The sequence below is a fragment of the Xiphias gladius genome, chromosome 11 (genome assembly GCF_016859285.1).
Source record: "Xiphias gladius isolate SHS-SW01 ecotype Sanya breed wild chromosome 11, ASM1685928v1, whole genome shotgun sequence".
NCBI classification, from domain to species: Eukaryota; Metazoa; Chordata; class Actinopteri; order Istiophoriformes; family Xiphiidae; genus Xiphias; species Xiphias gladius.
Genome location: NC_053410.1, coordinates 13747163 through 13774585, shown reverse-complemented (window position 1 = coordinate 13774585; position 27423 = coordinate 13747163). Strand labels below are relative to the sequence as shown.

Here is a 27423-nt window from a genome sequence, read left to right as displayed (position 1 = left end):
GTTAAAATGCAAAATGCTCCCTATGTGCCTTATGTTTTATTTTGATAATGAAAACCAAAGAGGTTTAGGTTGTAAATTCTATTTTGATGAAAAGTCATATGATTGTGTATATATATATATATATATATATATATATATATGCCTTAATGTTCAAAAATAAATGTGAAGAAAATGTTTGAACTTTTCTCTTCATAATTCACTTCATGTAAGTTGCCATTTGGCAATGGAAAGGGCCAGACAATGGTTTATATCTTTAATTTTCTTTCATTGTTTAATTATTTACATCATCCAGTCTCTGATAGAAGATGGCACAGATCAACACATTAAATAGAGGAAAACCTCTCTTACAAAAACAATGTTGGCTGAAAGCACCGGTTGTCACCACAAAAGTCCTAAACCTCTACAGACATGACGTTTTAAGGGGAGTACTGTTAACACTTCCTCAATCCCATCAGTAGTTTTTCAGAGGGGAAGAATTAGATTAAATGCTTTGTGATTAAGCGATAACAAAAGCTGACTTAAAATAAAATTTTCTAAATGCCCAGGGAGTAATATATTAATAAATCCTCCCTTTCTTCCTCTAATGCATGGAGACAATCTTGGCCTGCAGTGTTACTAGACAACAGTCGAAGTTGTTTTTGAGTAGAGCAAATTTCACATTGAATAAGAAATTGCAAATTATCTCCAAGCTACAGAGGGAATGAGAGGAAATTTGCATCTGCGGCAAGGTATATAACACAGGCTAATAAAAAAAGGCAGCCACTGAAAGACATCATTGGTCCAGTAAATGCTTTAGGCTCAACAGCGTGCTTTTTTGTAATTCACTGCTAAGAGGAGACTGATTCACAATCAAGTCAGAGCTCAGACTTCTAGTTATTTGCTAAAATAAATCACATTTACAGACTCAGTCACAGTAGCAGGCCTGCAGGTAAAAAATAAACAGACACATGGAGATATAGATCAGCCAACAGGTGAGCTGAGCAGCAATAAAAGCAAGTTAATATTAAAACAAAGCGGGGCTGAAAGGCCGACTGAAAAAAAAGGGACGTATGGAAACATGGCCATTTTACATTCGATTCATTTATGCCTCAGAGATAAAAGCTCCCCCCACATTTAAATGAATTGTCTTGACTTAAATGACTTTAATCGACCTGTCTTCTTCTACAGTGGTGATTGTAACAGTGCAAGCAACTTCCTTTTGCACACATTACAAAATAAGACTTAGAAAAAGCATTTTACAGTCATGACAAAAAGATTAAAATTTTCTTCTAAAGCCAAGCCTTTGGTTGAGCAATAATTACACTTCTGAAATTCATATGATAAGTTACTGAAGAAATATTTGCTGTTGTTAATAGCACCTTTTGAAAATTAAGCATTGAGGTTTTTTTCTGTACATTATAAAGGAAAATTCACAGCTTTGAGATAAAACACTCTACTTCTAGTGGTGTAGAAGTATTTATCTTCAGAGTATTTTACTTGCTGTGGTATTCCTTTACACTACCACGGAAGAGCTTTGACTAGTGATAGTTCGTACCTTTCTAAAGCACCAAAAATGAGATGGTTCGTGAGCTAGAAAAAGATTGGTTACTGAAATGTCCTCTGCAATGCCTCTCTTCTCATTGGGAGAATGTCCCATTATACGTCCATTGGCTACAACCACTCTTATAATTATGTTCTCACCTCTTTAAAGCTGACTTATCCCTAAATGTGGCTTTAGTTCTTCCTATTAAAACATGTCCTATCAGTGGCTGGATATGGCAGTTGTAGCCCACGAAGAGTTGTCGATCAGGACAAGCAGGTGGAGTTAGAAGACAAGCTGTTTGGGCATCTCCCAAGTAAACTCTGATCGGCCAAAGTGGCCATAAGAGGCTGTTTGCTGGTAGATTGGCCTCTTGAGATTCAGTTCCCTGGGGGAGGATACAGAAGAAATGCATCAGAATTGAGGAAGGACAGTGAGTACATCACAGGATAATACCAGTGCTATATTTTTAGTTTTATGTATGTAGTTCTGGTTTATCCTTTTCATTCGGCATATTTCGGAACTCAAGTTTTGTCATGTAGCTATGACGGACTTGGTGCTTTATGATAATATTATAGCATCATTGTGTTTTGTACTGTTCTGTTTATATAAGGATTGGCATTGCACTTAGCATAGGCTATAAATACTGTGTTATGTGGCACTGGTTCATGCTATATACTTACATACATGTTTTATATACAATTAAACATGAAATAAATAAATAACTACCTTCAAAATTTGACAACCAAATGTTTATCTAATCTTTTCTATCCGTAATTACATACAGCCTTCATTCTGCAAAAAAATTAGGAAAATGTAAATGTACACAAAGAAAGTTAATGGGCTTCCATCTTAAAGGCACTATGTGTACAACTGGAAAATGTCCAACTTTGGTGCCCCCTAGTGGTAATATTAAAAAAAGGTAGAGGAAATCAGCATATAGACTGCACCAAATTTCACCATGCTGCAATTGACAGTTATTATCATTATCAAGTAATCTGCCGATTGTTTTCTCAATTAATCATTTAGTCTATGAAATGTCAAAACAAAACAAAAAAATCAAAGAAATTGACAATTAATTTTCTTTCCATTGGATAATGGATGAATCACTTCTGGTCTACTTTTACACATCATATAAACACTTAAAAAATGAACCCACAGTGGCCTTAAACAAAGCAGTCTTGACTTGTCTTACATAAGAGGAATGCAAAGGTCGTATTCATGTGTTTACCTGACAATGACTCCTGGCCGCAGGTCAAAGTTCTTGTTGACAATATGGAGCAGCTCTGACTCTGTTTTCTCGGAGGAACCATAGGTGAACAAGGAGATAGACAGAGGCTGGGCAACTCCAATAGCATAAGACACCTGTAACACACCGAGACAAACAGACAGAAATGTTTTTTTTCCGCACATATTGATGCTTCAAACACTGGTCATTGACTCAGAGCCTTAGCCCTTGTGCATGTTTGTATGGGTGAATGACTGAAGCCGTACACTCACCTGAACCAGAACTCTCCTGCACAGTTTGGATTTGACCAGAGACTTAGCCACCCAGCGAGCAGCATAGGCTGCCGAGCGGTCCACCTTAGAGAAGTCTTTTCCGGAGAAAGCTCCGCCACCGTGAGCCCCCCAACCTCCGTATGTGTCTACAATGATCTTCCTGCCTGTCACACCAGCATCACCCTGGAGGGGGAAAAAAAAAAAAAAAAATCAGTTTGGACTTTTAAGGGGGTTTTTTTCTTTCTTCACAATTTGTTTGTAGATGAAATGAACAGTTTGGGAGTGATGATCACCTGGGGTCCTCCTATGACAAAGCGACCACTAGGCTGGAGGTGGTAGATTGTCTCGTTGTCCAAATATTTGGCAGGAACCACGGTCTTGATCACCTGAAAGAATCAATGTAACATTAAAACCAAAGATCTGACCTCCTAAGCAATTCATTAGTCAGGGCCCAGTTAGGCCTGTGTATGAGGCTCTACCTTCTCCTTTAGGACCCTCTTCTGCTCCTCCAGAGAGATGAAGTCATCGTGCTGGACAGAGATCACGATGGTGTGAACTCTCCTAGGGACCACAGCTCCGTCCCTCTGGTCATAATGTACTGTCACCTGTAAGACAGACCAGAAGTCAAAAGTAGGTACACAGTGTTGGAACTTGTTATAATTATTTACTTAATCTTCTGTTCTTCCTCATTTACTCTGATTTATCCAATTTTCTTCTGCTGAGTTGCTGCTGCTGTAGTGACCAAAAGTTCCCCACAGGATGATTAAAGTTTTCCTGTAATTGTATCTGTTTTCTTGCGCAGACCATCACCTAAAACGCTGAATGAAATTCTGTTCTGATATCCTTTAAAATCCTAGAAAAAAATGGCTGTAATATCTGAAAGGAATTTGATTTATGAAGCTGCTGGTGGCCCCTTTTTTGTCTGCCTTTGAGACCAGATAATAAGTTCTTCTTTGGTGTAGTAAAAATGTGTGCTCAGTCCAATCTGATATAAATCTAAAGCTCTACGTTCGAATTACTGGTTTGAACTCAGAATTCTACTCTCTCTTGCCTGATGTTCTAACAACCTACATTTGACATGGGACAAAAAGACATTAGACACTCTTTGTCAGCGGCTAACTGCCTCTAAGTTAGACAAAAGTCTATTATTTCAACACAGACAGCTTTATCTTAAATTCTTGCAGTAGCCACCGTTGATCCGATTTTTTTCAGCTGGCACCAAAATAAATCTCTTGGAAGACACCCAGAGTAGAAACAATAAACTAATTCACACCATGACTGCCGTGGTGTTGTTTCTGTTTTGGGAGAAAAAAAGAAAAATCTCGCATGTGCTGTAATACAATACATACTGCTACCTCACCTGTGTTTTAGAGTCAGGACGCAGCCAGGGGATGGTGCCGTTGCGTCTGAGTTCAGCCATCTTTGCGTTGAGTTTGTGGGCTAAGACGATGGTGAGAGGCATGCACTCCTCCGTCTCATCTGTGGCATAGCCGAACATCAGGCCCTGCAGAGGAGAGAGAGAGTGTCAGAGCAGAAACAGAAAGAGGCAAACTGTGCAGTATAGGGACACAGATCAGCAGCAACAGCAGGAAATAATAGTGTTGGCACAATCTCTAACAAAAAGGTAGATAATGTCAAAATACTGATATGCGCCGTAGTACACCAGGGCCTGTGTCAACTACAGCTGATTATATTCATTTCAAAAACAATGTTGTCACATGAGACAATATATAATTTATGAAAAGAGCACTTTTTAAAACAAAGTACTTCGCTTTTTGAATCCCAAAGAAGTAAAATTATCCAGTATTTCACGAAAAAAGCAAAGATTAGAGAAAAGTCTTAAATAAATAAATACGTTTGTTTAGCAGAACTTAATTTTTCCTTCTTTTCAAACCTCATTAACCATCTCATGACCCCTCACATTTGTCTTGGGACCTTTAGGCTGGGCCCTACCCCTAGGTTGGGAACCATTGGACTAAGCTAGCTAAGTGTATATAACGTAGTTAAAACTAGCTCCATGTCCAACACCTACAAGAGTAAAATGTGAGTACTGATGCATCAGTATTAACAATCTATCTGTATGTCTGTTTAACAATCAATCTTTAGCTGGTTATACTTCTGTACTATTACTTAAGTAGGATTTTAAACAGAAGAAACTGTGATATTTGATTTTTGTCACCATCACCCAGCCCTCGAGCCAACATGAGGCCAACGGACACACTGTCCTGTTGCAGCAGTCCTACCTGGTCTCCTGCTCCAATGTCCTCCTCCTGTCTGTCAACGTGGACTCCCTGAGCAATGTCCGGACTCTGCTGCTCCAGTGCCACCAGCACATTACACGTCTTATAGTCGAAACCTACAGAAAGAAAGTGGATGAGCGAAGGGCTGACAACACAGAGCACACATTACCTCTATTTTTGTCCTTTTCCATCTTTTTTTCTCACCTTTGTCGGAGTTGTCGTAGCCGATGTGCTTGATGGTGTCTCTGACCACCTTCTGGTAGTCCACGTTGGCCCGAGATGTGATCTCTCCACAGAGCAACACCATACCAGTCTTACACACGGTCTCTATTGATACAAACACACACATTACATATGCAGAGATTTTAAATATCTTCTGATCTGGCGGAAAATCTTTAGACATATGTCTACATTTAGACTTCAGCCTGATTGCTGTTAGCAAGTTCACAGGGTTACGCTCACAAGAAGCCATCCTGTGATATTCAGAGGTCAATATTGAAATACAATAAAAAATCTCAACAATGCCGATGACTTAAATTCCAGGTGACATTCAGGCCAGCGGGTCAGTTTGTTTATACTCAGCTATGTCAAAACTGACCACATGAAACCCTGCGTCTTACTTAGAAGAAATTACTGAGATGATGCTTTTTTTTAAGCCACACATGGGATAATACTGACATAAACATCTCCGTCTGTGTCTCCGTGCTCTAAAAAATTACATAAACTCGATCTGAATTCTAGTTTACTCACCACAGGCCACTTTGGCATCTGGGTCCTGCTTTAGGTGAGCGTCCAGGACAGCATCGCTGATCTGATCACAAATTTTGTCTGTGGAGAGGGGACAAACATTAAGCTGAGATTTCTAGGCCTGTTGATTTGAGATACATGAGTATTTTGTGGCAGGAGTCCCTGTGTTTCAAGTACAGAAAAAAATTATAGATTGTAGCTTTATTACTGTAGGTTTTGCATAATATTAACAGTAGAAGATGTTAGCTTTGGTGGCCAAGTTTAAAAATATTTCTCTGAAAGGTTACACGCTAATATTTCAAACAGGAAGAGTTTTGGATTTCAGTTGGATTTAGCAGCGGGTCAATGTGCCCCAACGCCTCACAAAACACTCCATTCATCTCTCTCGGCCATCCTGCCGAAGCAATGCAATACACGTGTTACATCAGAAACCACCTCAACATCTGCCTGCATTGACTCTGCTGTACACGGAGGACCTCAAAGTATAGACAATTTCAAAACACAAATCAGTATGAATGATATAAAATAGTTTTCATCCTTGGTTTATAGTCTGCAGTAGTCTATGGACTATGACTCTATGGACTATGTATCTTTACTGTCGGGCCTGGCTCTGATCCCAAAAAAAAAAAAAAAAAAAAAAAGGCCCCTATCTGTGGGAACAACCCAGACCTCGAAGTATGTTATCAAATTAAAAGGTGTGTGCTGTAGTCCTCTGTCAAGGCCACAGGCCTCTGTGAATGTACAAACAATGTAAGGAAATTTTTAACCCTATAAGTTTTATATGGCTAGAATATAGAATATAGAATATATGGCTTCACATAGGGTGCACTGTTATTTTACGGTAAGCAAATACAGAATTCAATAGTAAGATTTTTTTTAAAGAGAAATGTTCGACTAAATAGTAATAGGTTGTAAAATAAATACATAAACACAGCGACATGTGGGCAAATTTCATCTGGACTGCCAGCTTTGCCTTCTGCTAGTCTAAGAAATCATATGTGAACTACACAGCAATAAACAAAAAGGAACAAGAATGCTACTGTTGCTGTTGACCACGTTTAATGGAAAATTCAGCCATCTGCTTTTCTTCACAGCACCGCTGTTATAGCATGCACTTAAGATGACACACACCACATGCGATTTCAAATGATGTTTTTTTGGATTCATATTAAAATAGCCTTTTTACATTATGAATATCGAATGTGTTTGTGTTTCTCTTTTTTTCTTTTCACTGATAATTAGGTCTTTCATTTTTGTATGTTTCTTCCTCTTTATTAATGTAATTTGTCTTTTAGTAACACCTGGAGGACTTTAAGTAATGTCTACTCTATGAGCTATGAAAAAAATGTACTTTTTGCCATGTATCAAACATTTTCTTTAAAAATCAATAAAAAATTTGATTCAAAGTCAAGCTGATTCAAAATCAGTGTCATTTATTTTCCAACGGTGTGGTGTTATATAACATTGGGGGCTCACAGTCGTCATGTTCTGTCATTATCTTTGAAGCTGCACAACTGGTTGACTCTGCAGCGTTTACTGATTATTGATTTAACACAGGGGACTTTGAAAGGTTACATATTTGTGAAAGGATTACAACACATTAACGGGGGGGGGGGGGGGTCTAAAGGCAGCAGTGTAGAGGGTAGAGTGCATTTCAACTTTTATTATTAGATTTTAAGTTAGACAAGCTCTCTCAGGTGTGTATAGAACATCTGGGTATCTTTTTATTTTAATTCCCACTATCTAGCATTAATAAAGAGTATGCAAACATTTAATAAATGTTTTAAAACACAGTATAATATAGTTGTACGCTATAATTTTTAAGGATTTATTAATATACAGTTTTTTATGTTATAACTTTTTATTATAATTATTTTTTATTATAATTATAACTTTTACTACAAGGACATATTTTATTTTAATACATTGTGATTCATTATCTTGATTATATGCTGGCATCCACTTATGGGTGCCCACAGGAGGAGCTTTACTCGTTAAAAAATACATCAATAAACACTGATATCTGCTTACAACTAGTGTGTTATAAACCATTTATTGAATGTTTATATACTGCTTATAAAGGCTAAATAGGGGGACTTAAACTAAAGTGTTGCCAGCATGGAATTGTTAATTTTTGGATTTGAATGACAAGCACTGATGGCCATGCCAAACACTAAAAACCAGAACTGATCTCTTCTGAACTTTCTCGTTAAATGAAAATTCCCTTATCCCTTCTGAAAACAACTGGCAATCCACGGAGAAACCTTGAAAGGTCATTTTAGTTAGGGTTAGTCAGGGTTCACGTTCATTTGATTATCCCCATTTTGCACAATGTCAACATGAAACTTGTGTCCCAGAGCCAGCATGGAGTCTACATGTCAGTCTGTTCTCTCTTTTGTTGGTCACTTTTTCCTCAGCATGCAACCTAACACCAGCCCGTCACACACACATTCACCTCCAGCTGCCCATAAGTGAGAGTGAGAGTGAGGGGCAGTAAGCACATGTTGCTGTGAATGGAATACCAACCACGCTTGGAGAGTAAATATGCAGCACTGTGGAGTTATTTTGGACATTGAGTTGAACTTGCATAATTTATTCATTTGCACATCAAAGTTTATGCAAAATCACATGGAAATTTTATTAGAAATGTTAAATCTATTCCTCTGTGTACAGGTGAGAAAAAGATGTAGACATTTTTTTGAGACTGCATGTTTTGGTCGTGTTTTCGTCATGTTGTGAAATGTCTTACAGCACACACTTTAATATAAATCATTTTCTGTGACCTGAAGTTCACACACAGGTAGCTAAAGTTGATTGAAGACTCACCTGGATGTCCCTCTCCTACGGACTCCGACGTGAACATGAAAGAGCAGTCGTCCAGCAGATCACTCATTTTTTCTAGTGGACCAGGTACTCGGCGATACTCAAGCACACACAGGGAGAAAAGGTTCCTCAGCTCCAACCAACAAGCAGTTCAGAGAGATCTGAAAGCTGCTTTATAGTCCTGCTGGATCTCTTTAAGAGAGAAATAAAGAAAGGCAGGCAAACAGCCCTGCAGCCAATACAATGTCTATCCTGTAAAACTCCACGTCTGTGTCCACATGGCCCAATATATATGGCTAAGAGAATACATGCACACACACACACACACACACACACACACACACACACACACACACACACACACACACACACACACACACACACACACTCTCACTCTCTCTCTCTCTCACACACACACACACACACACACACACACACACACACACACACACACACACACACACGTCATGTGAATCCATGGGACAGTCCATTCTGGGGGGGGTGGATGATGGGAGGGCATTTCAGCTTGTGGAAACGGCTTGTTAACCCCTGGTGTACAGAATCATGCTGGAGTGTGTGTTTATAGTGATAACCTCTGCTTTGACAGCTCTGCTTTGAGGGCGTGATGCTTCTTGGGTGGGAGCAGGAGCACTGAAGTAGAGGGGGTTCCCCTTCCCCCTCCGTCACACCAGTGGGACAGCTCTGTCTGCTGGGACTTGGCCAGGATGGGGCAACCTATGGACAGAGGGAGAGAGAAAAAGGTTGTTGTTGTCAACTGCTAAAATGATGCAATTTCTCCTGTTTACATCATGTTCTGAGCGGTGTTAGTCTGTTCAATATTGTTGAAAGAACACACAGTACATGCACTAAAAAATGAACCTAAACAATGACATGAATGTGAAATATGTAGAGCTGCAACAACCAAAAGAAAAATTAATCAGCGACTATTTTCTTGATGGAGTAAATGTTTAAGTGACTTTTCAAGCAAAAATTCCAAACATTTGATGGTTCCAGGTTCTCAAATGTGAGAATTGGCTGAATGTCTTGGTCTAGAACCATATTTGAATCAAATACCATTTTAAGGTACTTGAACTGTACTTGAGTGTTTCCACTGTACTTCTTATACACATACTCCACTACATTTCCGAGAAAAATATTGTACTTTTTACTACAGTGAAAGCTATAGTCACTAGTTACTTTTAGATTTGACATAATAACTTGGTGATTAGTTTATACAAATAATTAATTGTTATATATTAAACCGTCAATCAGTATGTAATAGTTTAAATTACATGAATGCATCAATAATGATATTCTAAAATATGATAATATAATGCTGACAAGGGCCATTCTGCATAATAGGTACATTATACTGATAATACTTTTATACTTTTCCTTAAGATTTTGAACGCCAGACTTCTACTTGTAATGGAGTGTTTTCACTCTGGGGCATTGCCAGTTTTACATAAGTAACAGATCTAAATACTTTTTCCATTACTGGTAAAGTGAATATTTTTGGTTTTTGGACTTTTGGTCCGAATAAAACTGATCACAATTTGATGACGTCACCTGTAGGACACTGTGACAGGCATGTTTGACTATTTTTCTGATGTTTTAGAGACCAAATGATTCATCGATTAATCAAGAAAAATAACTGTCAGATTAGTTTATAATGAAAATGATCGTTGGTTGGAGCCCTAAAAATGTGTAAAAGATAACAACTGACAAGTTGTACGTTCCATTATTGTAACTGCGAACAAGTACCTATACCAGTACCATAGATTTACGGTTATACTCTATGGTTACTAAAAGTGAATCCACACCTTCCAGCAAATCAGAATCAAGAATTTTCAGAGACCATGGTATATATACATCACAAAAAGTGGTTTATTGTACTGCTGTTGTATAAGCATTTCTATCCTTCCATCTGCATTTGCATATGTCTGTAGATACTCTGGTACACAAACGAAACCAATGTATACTTAATAATTTCTGCTTGAGAGCGAGGTATTATTGTCCTTGGTAATAATCAGTGGTGTAAGATGTGTTCAGATCCTTAATTCAAGTGAAAGAGGCCATATCACAAAGTAAAATACTCCACTCCATTTACTTTTCAAAGTTAAGGGATTCTTTATGCAGAATATGTATATTATATTATTGGATTGTTACTATTGAGGTATTAATGAGTGAGCAGCTTTTTAATGTTGGAGATGGTCGAGCTGGAGGATATTTTATGCTGTTGGATAGTTAAACTCAGCAATGGACCATATTATATAAACTGATCATATGTTTTTTTCAGTGGCAGAGGAAGTACTGAGACATTAGAGACATTAAGGAGTTATCTGTTTTTAAATGATGGCTGGTGGAGCTATTGTTTATTACTTTATACAGTTCTGGGTTGTTTAATATTTAACAATGCATTAGATTCTAATAAATTAATAAACCAACTTATCAGGGAGGACCAGGGAGGTCAAATAAATGTAGTGGTGTAAAAATCATGGAACAATAGAAGCATTAATATTTGTCTCTGACCTGGAGTAGAGATATTATGTAGGACAAAATGGAGAAAATAAATTAAAAATCCCTCAAGTCCAGTACTTGAGTAAATGTACTTAGTTACTTTCAACCACTGTGCTTTGTATGTAGTATCTTTACGTGCAAAGGAACTGACAACTGTAACTTTAAAATAAACATAGAGTAAAAAGTAAAACATTTCTCTCTGAAATGTAGAAGGTTGGAAGTTTAAAATAGCATAAAAAAAGACAGTGAAGGTATTTAAAATTTGTACTTAAGTACAGTACCATGTAATGAGTTACTTTCCATCACTGCCGATAATTAAGTTTAGAGCAGACGGTCACCTGTTGTCTAAATGCTCTTTTCCATCGAAGTCCCCGCCTGAGGCTGTTGTGTTTGTACACAACTGCAGAATATCTTGATCCATTTCCTGAGAGAAGATCAAATAATGAAGATGTGTCTATCAGATATCTCATGGCCTGTCAGGTGGCTCCCTGTGCCTGTGTCTTGCAGAAAACCAGGGACTGTATAGGACTGTGTGTGCATGCACAAACATACACCTGGAGTAACAATGGGACTGTCAAACGCACACTGACCCTGTACCTTTTCATTTGGTATACAAGGTCTCCAGACAGTGGGAGATGAACAAATCTCTCTTTATCGTAGCATAAACAGTGTAGAGGGACAAACCCTTTCTCTTCTTCTCTCTCTCTCTCATCTGGCTCTAATTTCAGTTGGTGTTGAGTTGGCCCCATGAAATGAGAGGAGAATTTTAACTAGCTCTCTGTAGTAAATAAAATACCACTCCTCCTGACTGCTTTAAGCCTCATTTAGAGCAGATTTGACCAGAAAACCAAAAAGCACAATCTACATTAACCATAAAGCCAATGTAGGCAGTGACTGTATCACATTTTTTCTTCCAAATTTTATGGAAAGTCTAGAAATGACCATGGACTAGCTTCCTTTTGTATTTTAGAGTATTCATACAGCAGGCCTGTAGGTCTGCGCAACTGCAGGACTTTTGTGGGCCTTTAGTAGCTCGTTTTTTTCAGACAGGGAAAAGCATTACATTATAAAATGTAAAATAAAAACGAGTAATATATTGAACATCTGGCTGAATTGCAGGCTCACGTGCACAAAGGACATTACGGCTTCAAACACGTTACGCAACTGATTTAGTTTGTGTTGTTTGGAGGAATGGGAGAAAATTACAAACAACTGTGTTAACATAAAAATAAATACCACTCAAGTAAATAGCAAGCTGACCTACTCTTACCTCAGGCCAGCAGAATCAAATTGAACATGGAGAGGAAGGAGCTGCATGCTGGGTGTGATGTAAAAGCTGTGGTTTAAATTGTGTACTAAAGGTAACAGATAAAAAGTTGAAATAGTTAACTAAAGGCAAGGGTTTAACAGTTCAACTGTATGAAAAATATTGCAGTATTGGAAATTGGACACGGGTACCGCCGGCAGGGGGGCACAGTCAATTAAATGGAACAAACACGAACTAGATTAAACTAGAGAAGGCACGAATGTCCCGCCTGATGCCAAAGAGAGCAGAGAGACAGTCTGATGGTACAGTGAGCGACCTCTGGATGATACACCTCTGTTTTGGCCTGACTTGAGACTGTGTGCCAGGATGAACACACTCAATACACTACCCTATCTGACTTCTCTCTGAGTTCGTGTGGTTTGACTCTAAACATTTGTTAATGACTGACCAGGAAAAGAGATTTTTTTCAACACTAACAAGATGGTTCTGGTTATGTTGGAAGATAACTGCTATCAGAGTTCTGATGTGTCAACATGAAGCATGAAGAGGGTGAATGTGTCCTGGGGATTAGTTGGTTCTTAAATAGATTCTCAAACTGATGAATTAAAAAACTCGGAAAATAATATAACCAAGATAATATTGTAACCCTAACACACTGACTTCTACATTTTCTGTGCTCTACATGAGGTTGACACTGTAAAACTGAGATTACCAGGCCTTAAAAGAAAGGGCTAAATTTCATGGGGTGAAATATCTGACTTCTATGTGCACGAGTTATCATGTAAATGAAGGTCAGACTGTCAGGAAAAAACAATGCAATCCTGAACAACAAGGTCAAGCCATATTTATGGCTCAGTATTAATGTAACTTACTTTTGTTCTGTATTTGAATACATCGCTAAACTGATTCTGGCTAATTATTCAGTGTTGATTCGTTCTGTATATCCATACAGCAAATCTACCAAATAGTTATCATATTCAGGTGCTGCTGTGTAGTTGTCATTTTATGGAAGACCTGTCTTAAAATCGAATTAGAGTCTATCTAAATTTGAGGGAAACCACTACTTTTCCAAGCAAATAAGCTCTTGCCTACAGAATATCCAGAAATCGTAAAACTTTCTTTTTCAACCAGTATTCAAATTTCAGTTTTATTCAGCACCATGTTTTTATTTTGTTTGAACTATTTTGATAAAATTTTGTGCCTCTGAAACCCAATTTTGATCCACTTCAAGTGTTTTCCGATTGTGTCTTCACAGATTTAAGTTTGGATGTACTTTTGTAAAAACAACAACAAAAAACAAAACAAAACAGAAAACAAATAAAAAAAACCAAAACATTTGGAATGAAATTTTCATACAGAGGCAAATCCGAGGGCAGTTAACCCCAAAATGTATTAATTGTCAGGTGAAAATGATTGAAGCATTGTCTGTTTGAAAGAATCTGTGGTTTGGAGTTGCTGTGCTTGTGTTACTGTTCATGTTGATTTCCAATAGCTTTACACTTGGTTTGACAGCTAGAGTGAGCTCAGTCACTGCTCATCCAACGAGGATGTCAGAGGGTATTTCAACTCGTCATTTATGATGACACTTTTAAAGACGTAATGTGTGCGGTTGGATTAAAATGAGTCAAAAAACACCAACAGACATTAAGTGCATTCATCACGGAAATATGATAATTCCACAGTGTCTGACATTACACATTATAAAAGAAAAAAAAACACAATGTGGCTGAACCAATGACAAATCAGTTTGACCAACTGAAGCCACATGACAGTGTCTCCACCTTCTCTCTGATTGGCTACATCAAATGTGTGTCATATTGACTCCCATTTTGTTTCGGTTTAAAAGCCAGGGTCATGTTTTTGGGGTCACTCTGGGGTTTGAGAGTCAGTCAGACTCAAACTTGACAGAACAGGATGACCAATAAATGAACCCAGGCAGCCTCCGGGGCTGTTAAGACCTGTTTGTCTTTCCCCAGGTTCAACGACACACAGTTTACTACGGCAGCTCGCCTTTGCTCATCTGGTTACCAGCCAGTTTCATCTGGTTCAAAAGTTGGATCTTGCCAGTCATGAAATTTTATTGCATGGTTGGGAAACTGTTGAGTGATTAGTTTCAACAGCATGTTATATAAGGGACCACGTATCAATAAAGGGTAGATAATACACACGTTCAACAGGACTGGGGTATTTCTATTTATCAGTGTTGTTGCATTTTTACAATCTTTTACAGCCTTAGCTGGTTCTCTGTGATGAGGGTAATTTCTTCCTGTGTTCATTTTTTGGCTTTTTGTTTGTATTTATCTGAATTTTTTGTATTACCAGGTAGAATTTTGGCATTATTGAAATATCGATATCACCAATTTTCTTCACAGAAAAAAGTTTCTGTAATGGACTCAAAACGATGCAAAGAAAATCTATCTCTTCGTTCAAACGTGCACGGCTTGAAACAGATCCAAAAGTAGATCTCTCTTCTACTCCCCACTTCGCTCTCTGATTGGCCTCACTCGCACAGTAAGAATTTGACATGTCAACCAATGCCTGTGAGTGAGAACACCACACAGGAGGTGGGGTGCAAATCTTCAGCTGTGATTGGCTACTGGTCCCACACACTCCCCTACCAGAGGAGCACTGGTACAAGACGAGGCTGTTCTGCATTTGTGTGTATGTTTGGATGTGTGTGTACACATGAACGCCTGTGTGTGATGAGAAAAACCAGCTACCAAACAGTCTGACCTATCCAAGACCTCACTTGAACCTCACAAATGAGGGGTTTTGCATTGGGATGTGTGACATGTTTACAGTACACTGACTCCTCTTCTCATCATCTCACCACAAATGAGTGATTACCTGACGAATCACAAGCACAGGCCTCACTTTATCATATAATTTGCAAAAAAAAGTCCCATAGGAGTCCATCACGTTTTATAGCAGATGACCTGAAAGTGTTTAAAACAACAAAAGCAGGCATCCAGGCAGACTCTATTACACACACACAGACCAGCATATGGCCGAGCAGAACAGCCAGAGGGCGTCCACCAGCTGGGCTCGTGGAGTGTCATCCTATCCCATTTTGGACCCTCAGCACATTCCTCTGTGAAGCTGCCACCAAAAAGTGAAATATTATCACAATACCATTCTAGCACTTCGCTTTCATCACACACATCATGCAGGAGCAACACAGTCCGTTCACTTCAAAGGTCTGCCAATGATACCCTGTGGACAAGTGTAATTGAAAAGCAATGAAACTCTGGCAGAGAAATAATGTATGTTCACAGCCCTTCAAACACACTCAACACACCTATGCTGCACTGTGGTGGACTCTGTTTTTATCAATGGTCCCACTTATAAAGCTGCTATCTCCACTGGTGGTGGCAGTAAAAAAGGTTCATAAAATAGAGACAGGAAGTTTTTGAAGATGGACTTGATCTATGCATAGCACTGTAACCTTGACAAAAAAAGAATAGTCTTTGATAGTGTTACAATCTGTCTTCTTCTTGTTTGTTAACGGGGTTGGACAAACCATTAGAAACAACGAAAAGTGTAATGCAGTCCAGCATCACCATCATCATCTTCACCATAGTCTCAAAAATGACCGTAGTGTTCAATCACTATCTCTCTGACAGGCTCAAGCAAAACAGAACATTAAAGGCATCACAAAAATAGGATTTATTTTAAGGCTGTCGCATTGAATTGCGTTATCAATTAAGAACTTATTAATCTAGGAACTAACCATACTAGGGCTGCAGTTAACAATTACTTTCATTATCAACTAATGTTCCAATTATTTCTCTATTAATAGTTTGGTCTATAAAATGCCAGAAGGCCATGAAATATTCCCATCACAATTTCCTACAGTCCACAGTGAGGTCATCATATGTCTTGTTTTGTGCGACCGACAGTCCAAAACCCAAAGATATTCATTCTACTGTAATTTACTATAACAGGGAAAAGAAGCACATTCTCACATATCACAAGTTGTTTGCCATTTTGCTTAAAAACTGATCTCGACGATTAATAAATGACCAAAAGTCTTGGTGATGAATTTTCTGTCGATAGACTTACAATGTGCAGTACACTGTAAATGGGCAGCTGAATATGGCTGCAGTATACAGAAACACTGTCTTGCTGAGAAAAAAAAAAAAACTACTGGCATAATGATTCCGCAATTTGGTATGAGTCAGATGGTGTATTATCTAATTATGAACCAAATTTGCATGACACATCGTTAAGCCAGAGCTGAAACAATTATGGTAGAGATAAATTGATTGGCAGAAAATTAATAAGCAGCTATTTTGATAATCAATTAATGATTTTAGACAGTTTTCAAACAAAAGGGAAAAAAATTGCAGGTTCCAGCCTCTCAAGTGTGAGGATTTGACACGGATCTTTGTCATGTATGACAGTGAACTGAATATCTTTTGGACACAACAAGCAATCCGAATAAGTTACCTTGGGCTCTTGAAAATTACAATGGGCAGTATTATGTGACATATTGTAAACAAAATGATAAATCAGTTAACTGAGACAATAATAGTCAGATTTACCCATAATGAAAAAAATTGTTAGTCACAGCCAGGAAGTGTCTCCGCTCTGTAGTGTCACTAACCTGCTGCAGGGGTCAGCCTTGCTATGAGCCTTGACAGCTGGAGTGTGATCTCAGGGCCTCTGCGACTACTTCTGGGCTGACCTGATGTGACAATGAAAAGCCAAATCTTAGGCGTATTGAATCTAAGGTGTATTTGTTATCATCCCCAATGATACGTTTATATTTCAGCAATTAAAATGAGAAATTAAGAGGGTTTAATTTAAAAAAAATCAAGAGACAGAAGGATCGTGTATGTTGGTATCATTCTCAAATACTGAATCACAAATGCTATTTATCAAATTTACAGATATTAACAGCTTGAACATAGAAGACAACATAAGACAACATAACTGATGAAATAAATATTGAAACATGCTGTTACATTGCTCTTTGATGAGAGCGCCACTCTGCACCATGCTGAACCTGGTACTGAGGATCCAGCTCAATGTGAGCCTTGTTTTCACAGCAGTCTTTGAGAAAATTCCTATCATGTTACTCTCGCATAAGCAAGGCTTTCACTGTGATTGGGCTGATCGGACTTTAGAGGATTTAAGGGGCTGGTTGAAAACATCAGATTCCTCCACATTAGCAGCAAGGCACAGTCTGGTGAGTATCACCTTTTTACATTTTTTCTTGACATATTGTACATTATCAAATGTTAAGCCATTAAAAACTTGGCTATTTCATCTTATTGGTATTTTTCTTCTGTTGATATGTGGAATTTATGCATATTGTTAATCCAATCAAATTGTGAATGAGTTTCAAGTGGTCACATAGAAGTGTGCATTCCTCCTCTCTGAACTAAAACATGAAATTTCTGTAAAATTTGAGGTTATTAAGACACCTAAGACAAATGTGTTGGTCAGCGAAGACAATAAGATTTAAAAAAAATCAACAAAGCATGCATGAATGCACCTGTTTCTCATGCAGAAAGCCAAATAAAGATGACAAAGTGACTGATGAGGTCAAACCATCTTAATCTTAACAGTTAAAAGTTCCTGAAGCAGAAGCGTATTTGAAAGTTAACCTTTTTGACATGTTTTTTCTGTAGGTGGCCTGTGGAGAGAGGCCATGGTGACTGTGACCATGGTCCTGAAGGTTTTGATCCTGTTTGTTGCAGAGCTCATCAGCTCTATCACAGACTGGTTTCAGACCAAACCAGCATGGGCAAACCTGGAAGTGATGGAGGACACAGAACTGAAGACCACTGGAGGTGGTGAGTCACACAACAGAAGCAAGGAACTCTTTGTGCTAGTATCCTTCCACCGTAGCTCAACAAGGAAACACTTCTCCGGGGAAACAAATATGAGGGAATTTTGTACTAAAAACATTGTAACATCAAATTTGTCTGACTCATGTTAACTTCAGATAAACTTTAGAATAAATTTTTACACAGAATGAGGACTGTGGATGATTTCATCACTTCCACTGAAAGTGCATCAGGAGGGGATCCCTTAATGGCCAGTATGAGCATGAAGAATGAATACAGCACTTGAAAGAATGTAAACCTATCCTTTAATCCCTCTAGGCTTCTTACAATTGAGTTGGATTGACACAAAACCCAGTTGTCTTTATGAACAACACTAATGAACACTTTAGACGAAGGTGAACCCTGATGAAAGGCTGATCAAAGTCCAGCATTTGGTGCCTAAGATAATCTCAGGCACCAAATGCCGCACACAAATCGATCAACTAGCTGCGGACTTCTTCATTTAGAGAATATGAGTTATCTTTCTGTCCCTTCTAGTCCACGAACGACACAAGGCCAGAACTCTGTGGGAGAAGACTGGAGCCGTGGTCATGGTTGTACGGCGACCTGGATGATTATTGTGCAGAGAGGTATGAAAAAAACATTCCTGCAAGTGTATTAGTAATGAGAACTCTGTATTCCCCTCACTAGTGCACTTTCATTCATACTATTTAATTCCTTTGTCCTTCTCTCTCTGCAGGAGGCTGCCGAGCTGTCCTCTCTGAAGTCCCAGCTGCAGGACCTTGAAGTCCCTCTTTTTGCTGTGGTGAAAGAAAACCTTGGCAAGGAGCTTGACTGCTTCAAGAAGTACTTCTCTGGGAAGGTCTACGTGGATCAGCAGGTCTGCTTTCGCAAAACCCTCCCTTACACATGCCTTTAAAAAATAAGTGAAACATGGAGGATTACATCATTTAAGCCAATAAACTGCTTTTATATCATTCTCATAGAGAAATTTCTATGGCCCTCAAGAGCGATGGATGTTTCTCTCCATGTTTCTGCGTATTGGTGTGTGGAGGAACCTCTGGCGGGCTTATCGGAGGGGTTTCAGGGGAAACCTAAGAGGTGAAGGACTTGTCCTGGGTGGAGTCTTCGTCATTGGGCCCGGAGATCAGGTGGGCAGAATAAAGATTTTCTGTCAAGTGTGTCTGGATGTTTTCATGGCCTGTGACTGTATGATTGTCTGTGCCCCCCCCCCCCCAGGGTATTCTACTGGAGCACCGCGAGAAGGAGTTTGGGGATAAGGTGAATATGCTGGCAGTACTCAGGACAGCCCGCAAAATGCAAGATGACACGAGAAGATAGACCTCAAAGTGTGTAGGAATGGACTGCTTGCTCGTGCGGCATGTTACAGTGTTTCCATATGCATGTCTGTCAGCCTAAACTAGGATTTCTCCTACATCACTATGTATCCTCTAACATGTTACACCCATATTGCAACTGCATAAAAGCAAGAATTTAATGTCGTTCTGGCTGCTGATGGTTGCTGGTATGTAATGAAAAAAGTGGCACAACTCTGTGTTTAAAATGTGCCCCTTTGACTGTTTATTGACCCGCTGTCTGCCTATGTGGTCTTGGTGGTGTGATGGTCTTTAGTGTGTTTTAATGAAGATCTGTCTCTAAACTCTTGCCGAGGGAACAGCTCTGATGCCCGCACACAGTCCCAACACTTTTAACAGGACAGCTGTGGCCTGACATGATGGGGAATAAACCGCTGAAGTGAACGCTCACATAAAGTTTTCTCGGCATATTTACCTGTCTACGTGTCTACTTTTGTCTTGTCTCGCTCCTCCCCTCTCGTCGTCCCAATCTTCTTTTGCCCGGCCATCGTGTTCGATTCGTTTCCCCTGCTCCCTCGCGGTCGTTTAGTACGCCTGCGCCGAAATCTGTTTATTAAACACTCGAGCGGAGCGACGCGGTGGCGTTACCTCATTGATTCTGGTGAGTGTGCAATGTATTCCAGAACTACTCCACTCACTCTGCAGGACGGCGACGGCTTCTGAGCGGCTGCGCCTGCCCCGGCGAGCCGTGCCGGCCCCAGGCCCCGGCTCACTTAACCAAAGAGTTAAACGTTAGCCGAGCTAACCGCTAATTTATCGACCGCTTTTGCCGCGACACGGTCCCGTAACAGCAACTCCGTGGGGACGCTGAAAGTTTGCTTTTATTATGTAATCATCATCACCCTGAGGGCCTCAAATGCTAAAATAGCCATTTCCCATTCAGTTCCAGATTTAAGTGCAGCCCGTAAAGCCAGCACTTGATGTGGTGGTATCAAGGTCGTCACCTCGCCCGTCTTCCTGTGTCCTGACAGGGCGCGTACTAATTGAGCTGTTTTTTTCTTTTCTTTTTTTTCTTTTCTTTGCTTGTTCAGCCGATTTCTTTACAGGTAGGTCAAGTGTCAGCGGTGGAAAAGGTGTTTAGAGCCTTTACTGACATTAAAGGGTACAATTATAAGCTTTGCATTCAAATTGCTCACTGTTTTATTTTTTAATTGTTTTTAATTAGCAGACAAAATATTAAGCCAGAACAGACAGGAAATAAGATGTCACACAACCACACACAGCTGCTGGATTAATAACTAAACATATAACAACACATGAATGAAAGGTACAAATCAAGTTAGGTATGTTATTAACTATTGTATCACACTAGGGGTATTGACAGTTGGTAAAATATTATTATTTAAGTAAAAGTCGAGAAGTATCATCAGCTAAATTATCAGAAGTAAAAGTAAAGTTCATTGTGCAGATTGTCAATGGTATTGCATGAAGAATCTAAGCATCTAAAGTGCCTAAAACTTGTGCCCAGTGCTGTATATGATATGGTTAGATTATTATTACAGATGCATTAACATGTAAGTATCTTTTTTAATGTTGTAGCCTGTCAAAGTGGAGTTACTTGTAACTACTTGTAAATACTATTGGGTAGTTTAATCTACGACAAATCATCATAATTTATGAGCAGATCATATATTTTGTGTTAAACAGTTTTATCTTCAAAGTAAATAGTTACTATAGCTATCAAGTAAATGTAGTGGGGTAAAAAATAAGCAATATTTCTCTCTAGAATGTAGAGGAGTAGGAAAAAAATGCATCAAATACTCAAGTAAAGTACCCTAAAACTGTGCTTAAAAGTCAATTGTGGAAGAAATAATCAGATTGTTTACTTAAATAAATTTAGCAATAAAAAACCAATTCACAAATTAAAATTCTCCCTTCAAAATGCATCACCACGTAAGCAGCATTTGACTGTATCTGGGTGAGGTAGGTATATACTGTTCGGTATTCACAGTACCAGTGTTGATGGCTCTCAGCTTTCGCTGCTCGCCCTGCAGACACATCTAGACACTTCCTTGTGTCGCATGTGTAGCTGTCTCTCTGTTGGTTGCTGTAGTAGCTGTGACATTTTTTTCAGCCCTTCATCTTCGCAGTTTCACACCTCAAATGCATTTGGGTTATTTATGAGCTACGTCTCAGGGTGAAAAGTACTTCTTCACACATTGGAAATGGAGACAAGTTAGTATATTACATTTTTACTTTTCAGTTTGTCATAGACATTGATAGATTTGATCCTTTTTAAATTCAGTTTTTGTCTTGTGTAATATCTACAAAACTGCAGATATTAAAAATTTTTATTCACAGTGCATGGATTTCTATGTGTGGCATGCGGTGACTTAAACATTTTTGTTTTCAGTGTATCTTGTGTTGATGTATTTACCACACACAAGAAAGCTTAGGGTTTACGAATAGGAAGTTTATTTGCAAGAAGAGAAGTGTGATACTCCAACCACACATTTTATACTTTATGCATTTATCATTCTTTCATGGGAATATTGCACAATCTGCATCGTGGGTAATAAATTAAATAAAACCCATCTGACTGGTTTAAAGGTAGGTATAATTTTTTAGTTGGGTAGTCTTAACATTGGAAATAATATGCCAAGATTATTTTTTTTTTTAATCTGTGAGATCAAATGCAGGCTCCTTGAAAGTGGAATGTATTGTTGATAATGGTCTCTGGCATGGCACAACTGGTTTGACTTTCATAGAAAAGAATTGTGTTTCTTTTTTCCAGTGAAACCTTGAGGGTGTGTGTAGTCAGAGGGTCAGACTTTTTCCAAGGTCCCGATGCTGGCTCTGTCCAGATGTTCGCCAGCTTTGAGCTGGACTCTTTCTCTGCGCTGCTCTGCCCTCTCTCTGGGGAGCGCTACATTGAGCAGCCAGTCCTCCACCACAGCCAGGCCCCAGGTTCTAAGAACCCAGACTGCTTTGTTTCACCAGAGTAAAGCCAAAGCCAGTCCTGACCCAAACAAACCGGATTCAGGCAAGGACATATTTGACTGTCTACACCGTTAGCTATTCTCTGTCGCAACCTAAACTTCAAGCTTGTTGCACAAACAATGTTACGGTTGTGATCTGTGCACAGTGTTTCCCTGCTTTCCATCCACTTTGTGCTGGAATGAGTCCAGACACTTTTCATGACAATGAGAAGTGTTTTGAAAGTAGACAAAATAAATGAGTCATTTAATTAGGATTTGATTATATTTGATATGATTATGATCTTTCAAGCATTGTAAAATGTTTTAACAAGAGTTATGAATAAAGTTTCCAATTATAAGTTTAATTTAGGGCAGGAGTTTAATCCACTTTGTTTCACAAAACATTATTCTAGAGCCGAAACAATTTAAAGTCTTTTGTTAGAGCAAAAAATGACAAAATGTCACTGCTTCCAGCCTCTAAATTGAGAATATTGGCTGACTGTCTCAGCTTCCTATGACAATACTGAATATCTGTGGAATTTGGAGTAATTGTTGGACAAAAAAGACATTTGAAAACTTCAACTTTCACGATCTTATGACATTGTGTAGACTGAACAGTGTTATCAAGAAAATGACTGGCAGATAAGTGATGAAAAAAATTATAGCAAAAAAACAAACACAACAATGCCTGGCGGTACCAGAGTCACTCATCGAATTCAAGCCAGCCACAGTCCAAAATGGAGTCTCCACACTGTGGTTATCTCGTCACATCTCTTTAGTGAATATGTGAGCTATTTACTCTCACAAGTGAGGTTTATTTTCGAGTGGGGGGGGCAACTCCATAAAATGTCAGAGTAAAGTTTCTTTTTCACTATGATTATGTCAGACTTGTGACAGACTTGTGACTTGTTTCCATGCTCATGTCGTTGCTTTTTGTGCTGCAGTGTTTTCCACTGGGTCCTCGCTGGTGGGGGAGCTATCTGGGATGGGGATGTGGTCACTGGGTCTGGGGGCTGTCGGAGCCGCCCTAGCCGGGATCTTCCTGGCCAACACTGATCTGTGTCTGCCTAAAGCTGCCAATGCATCGCTGGAGTACCTAGAAAATGCTGACCTGCGCTCCACCATAGATGGTAGGCAAGCTTTCTGACTGGCTGTTTAAGAATGTCACCCTCCAATAACCCTGTTTTTCTTAACCGCCGCAGTTGTTAAACCCATTAGGAGGAGAATTACAATTACATCCGCACAAGTATAGGCCATACGCAGTTTTCTTTACTGTTGCATGTTAGCATGCATTGTACATGCAATGAATGAGGTTTTGTGTGGCATTTAAGGCAAAGCTGCTTTCTCAAATCTGCTGGTAATGCAGATTAGATCACTTTGCTGAAGCTGAAGTGTGAGTTTCTGTGTTATACTTAATGGTTTTTAAACATATAGATGTTCCATGTAACCATTAACATTTAACTCAAATGCTGCATCTTTTATCCTCTTGTGAGTTTGTTTTATTAGGAACATGTCAGATTGGAGACTTGTCTTAGAAACAGTTCCTTCTTGTTTTGTCTGCAGATGACAAGGCCATCAAAGCAAAGATCTTGTGGGAGAAGAACGGGGCTGTGGTCATGGCCGTACGACGACCGGGATGATTTTTGTGTAGAGAGGTGATACAAAAAGTTTCTGAATATGAGAGTAGGGGCCGTTTTACTCAGCTCTGACTGTATGTGAGTTACATTCTCCGTGATGGTATAATCTCTCCCTCTCTGTAGGAGGCCTCTGAGCTGTCCTCTCTGAAGCCCCAGCTGGAAGAGCTCGGGGTCCCTCTGGTTGCTGTGGTGAAGGAGAACATCGGCACAGAGATCCAGGACTTCAGACCGCATTTCGCTGGGGACATCTACATAGATGAACAGGTTAGCAGTGGTAGATAGCATCAGACCTTCAAGAGCTGTTCTAGGTACTCACCCTCGTGTCAGTCAGTCTGAACCACCTTCAAAACGGACTCGCTCTTTTTTGTTTTTAGTATCTTTTAGAGTGGAAGCCCAGCAACACACATTGACAATGAAAACAGGTCCACTGACAAATCCCATTCATCGGCAAAATATTTTTTTGAATAATCATTTGGTCTATTAATTATATAATACTGAAAAACGTCCTTTCGTTTACCAACAAACCAAAACCAAGTGCAAAATCCAGTGGTCTAATACTTTTTCTTTCTCAATCTTCTGTGATAGAAAACATTCAGAAAAACAGAAATAATTTACATTTGGAAAGTAAATTTTTGGCAGTTTTCCTTTAAAAAAAAATTGACATTCATGACTAATTAATTATCGAAATAGTCAATGATAAATTGTATTTATCATTAGTTATTACTGATCCCTCTGCATTAATGTATTCATCTCCCGTGGGGAAACTTGAGAGTTGGCAAATTAGGTGATAAAGCAATTTTGCCCATTAAAGAATCAGTAAAATAAATCCATCTTTTGACAGAAAATTATAATATGAATTCAAGGACATTCATTTAATCCTTTTCTGTATGTTACATTTCTTTTGGTTAGCCCGACTAAAATTAAACTGTGTGATTGCAGAAACACTTCTACGGCCCGCTGCAGAGGAAGATGGGGGGTCTAGGGTTAATCCGCCTAGGAGTGTGGCAGAACTTCATGCGGGCCTGGAGGTCGGGCTACCAGGGCAACATGATGGGCGAGGGCTTCGTCCTGGGGGGAGTGTTTGTTATCGGGGCAGGAGACCAGGTATCGTACTCACACCTGGACTAAAATAAGGTTCAGCTCAATACAGCTTTACGAAACAGGTGTCTGTGTTTTAACTGCATGTTGTGTCTTGCAGGGGATTCTGCTGGAACACCGTGAGAAGGAGTTTGGCGATAAGGTGGACACTGCAGATGTTTTAGAGGCTGTCAAGAAAGTTGTTCCAGTGAAATAAGTTATGTTGGCACTCCACAAAGAGCACATACACTGTATTTAGATCAGAACTAGAATTAAGAAATAATTACCATTTTTAATTTGACATGCTGAATTGCAAAGTTTGGCCATCACTAAAATACTGATATTATAATGAGATTTACGTCTGTTTACATTGTCTAATATCACAATATACTTTTTTCTTTTGCAGAGTAATTTACTTTAGATTACAAAATAGAGCTGAGATGCAGTTCAGAGCCAATAATATTACAGTATTTGTATTCCTCTTATCTCTCCAGACACTCTAGAGTCTAGTTTCTACGAAACGGGTATTAAATACAGGTAGTAAGGGACTTAAAGGCAGCATTTTCATTCAGGTACATCGACCATGAAATTGAAGGTCACTTGAAATCTTCTTTCTGGACATAATTCAATCTAAAGGTTTGATTTCAAATGTGAATAATAATTCTATTAACAACTGTTAGTGGTACACTCCTGTGTTCCTGTGTGTTATCTCTGCTTGCTTCTCCTGGTCAGGTGCATAAATGGGCCTCCAACATGGTAGACAAGTGTGTGTGTGTGGTCTGTGTGTGTGATAATGACAACCTGACTCTAAACTCAAAAGTGAGAGGAGCAGGTTTGATGCTCAAACACACACAGGTTCAGCTACTGTCGCCATGCTGAGGAGTGTTTATGGTGCCTGAATGGGTCGTTGCTTAATGTCTGTATGTATATGTGTGTGTGTTGTGCGTGAGAGAGAGATTGTGCGTACTAGTTGCACAAAATAAAAATAATAAATAAGAACCTCATCACCACATCCTCACTGTGCTCCGTTTTATTTTCATTTCATGTGAATCTTTGCCATAATAGCACAATTTACAGATGTGTTAGAAGTAAGATTCTTTGCAAGGGCAGCAAAATAACCAACTCTTGTGGATATTTTTGTATTTCTAGCACAGGTTTTGCAGATAAACAAACCAAACTCTTGTGGATATTTTTGTATTTCTAGCACAGGTTTTGCAGATAAACAAACCTGTGATCTAAAACTCAAGTACTGTATGTTCTTTAAACTATGGCCACCCTAAATTCACGATTCTGATTGACCAGCAGGTGTGTCTGGTTAACCAGACTTTATAAATATCTGTGTCATATGACGCATATGCCACAGATATTTATTTGCCATTCTGAATTAATGTCCATTTAGGTTCTCAGCGTTTGCGACCTCCATGACAATCATGGAACATACAACTTGTCGGGTATCATCCCTTATGTATTTCATGCATTTATATCAGTAGACAGTAGAGTATGTTTTTTTTTTTTTTCCAGATAAAAATTTTCACTCCAAATGATTTGGATCAACTACAGAACTAAGATTATCCTGCTTAAAATTATTACAATTAAAGCCTCACACTTGTCTAATTTGCACGAGGCTGTCTGCCTTCGTCCAGTTTGTTTCTGATTTATAAAAATGTATCAAATCTATTAATGGAGGGTGCAGTAGTGCATTAATTAATTTAAAATATATACCCAATCCCTTTTCTCTTTTGTTAAATTAATAGTCCAATGTCTTATTAATTAAATCAGTAAAAAAAACTAAAATGCGCAAAAACATGTTTATCTGCTAGTAAATCACTAATCCTGCCAATTATTTTATCCCCCGAAATCTAAAACAAAACATCCACAATAAGAAGATTTAGATTTATAATATAATCCTGTTTGTATTTCCTTGCCTTTTTTAGCACTGTGCATGTGGCTAAAACATGCCAGTTTTAGCCACAGTTTAATCTCAGTTTAATACGATTGCCCTGT

General features: G+C 38.9%; 2 protein-coding genes and 1 pseudogene across 8 annotated transcripts; 2 read left to right on the top strand and 1 right to left on the bottom strand.

Annotated features, from left to right (window-relative positions):
* Positions 1 to 248: 248 nt before the first annotated feature.
* mat1a (methionine adenosyltransferase I, alpha) lies at positions 249 to 20305 on the bottom strand. Of its 4 annotated transcripts, none has more exons than XM_040138765.1 (14): positions 20203 to 20305; positions 17223 to 17303; positions 11688 to 11773; positions 9423 to 9564; positions 8833 to 9021; positions 6010 to 6087; positions 5464 to 5586; positions 5263 to 5375; positions 4380 to 4523; positions 3499 to 3624; positions 3313 to 3405; positions 3020 to 3202; positions 2751 to 2884; positions 249 to 1907 (listed from the first exon to the last, which is right to left on the bottom strand). In XM_040138765.1, the coding sequence occupies exons 5-14, from the start codon at positions 8897 to 8899 to the stop codon at positions 1805 to 1807; spliced, it is 1164 nt and encodes a 387-aa protein (XP_039994699.1). In that variant the 5' UTR covers positions 8900 to 9021; positions 9423 to 9564; positions 11688 to 11773; positions 17223 to 17303; positions 20203 to 20305; the 3' UTR covers positions 249 to 1804. The 4 variants fall into 4 exon arrangements, with proteins under 4 accessions (XP_039994699.1, XP_039994701.1, XP_039994700.1 ...); XM_040138767.1 differs by lacking the exon at positions 20203 to 20305 and adding an exon at positions 18229 to 18329; XM_040138766.1 differs by lacking the exon at positions 11688 to 11773.
* On the top strand, positions 17740 to 22590 carry LOC120796232 (annotated as a pseudogene).
* Positions 20279 to 26431, top strand: LOC120796231 (peroxiredoxin-like 2A). Of its 4 annotated transcripts, XM_040138769.1 has the most exons (7): positions 20279 to 20388; positions 22522 to 22770; positions 23650 to 23835; positions 24269 to 24360; positions 24466 to 24606; positions 25282 to 25446; positions 25541 to 26431. In XM_040138769.1, the coding sequence occupies exons 2-7, from the start codon at positions 22575 to 22577 to the stop codon at positions 25634 to 25636; spliced, it is 876 nt and encodes a 291-aa protein (XP_039994703.1). In that variant the 5' UTR covers positions 20279 to 20388; positions 22522 to 22574; the 3' UTR covers positions 25637 to 26431. The 4 variants fall into 4 exon arrangements, with proteins under 4 accessions (XP_039994703.1, XP_039994707.1, XP_039994706.1 ...); XM_040138773.1 differs by lacking the exon at positions 22522 to 22770 and having other exon boundaries at positions 20285 to 20388; XM_040138772.1 differs by lacking the exons at positions 20279 to 20388; positions 22522 to 22770 and adding an exon at positions 20712 to 20833.
* Positions 26432 to 27423: the final 992 nt, after the last annotated feature.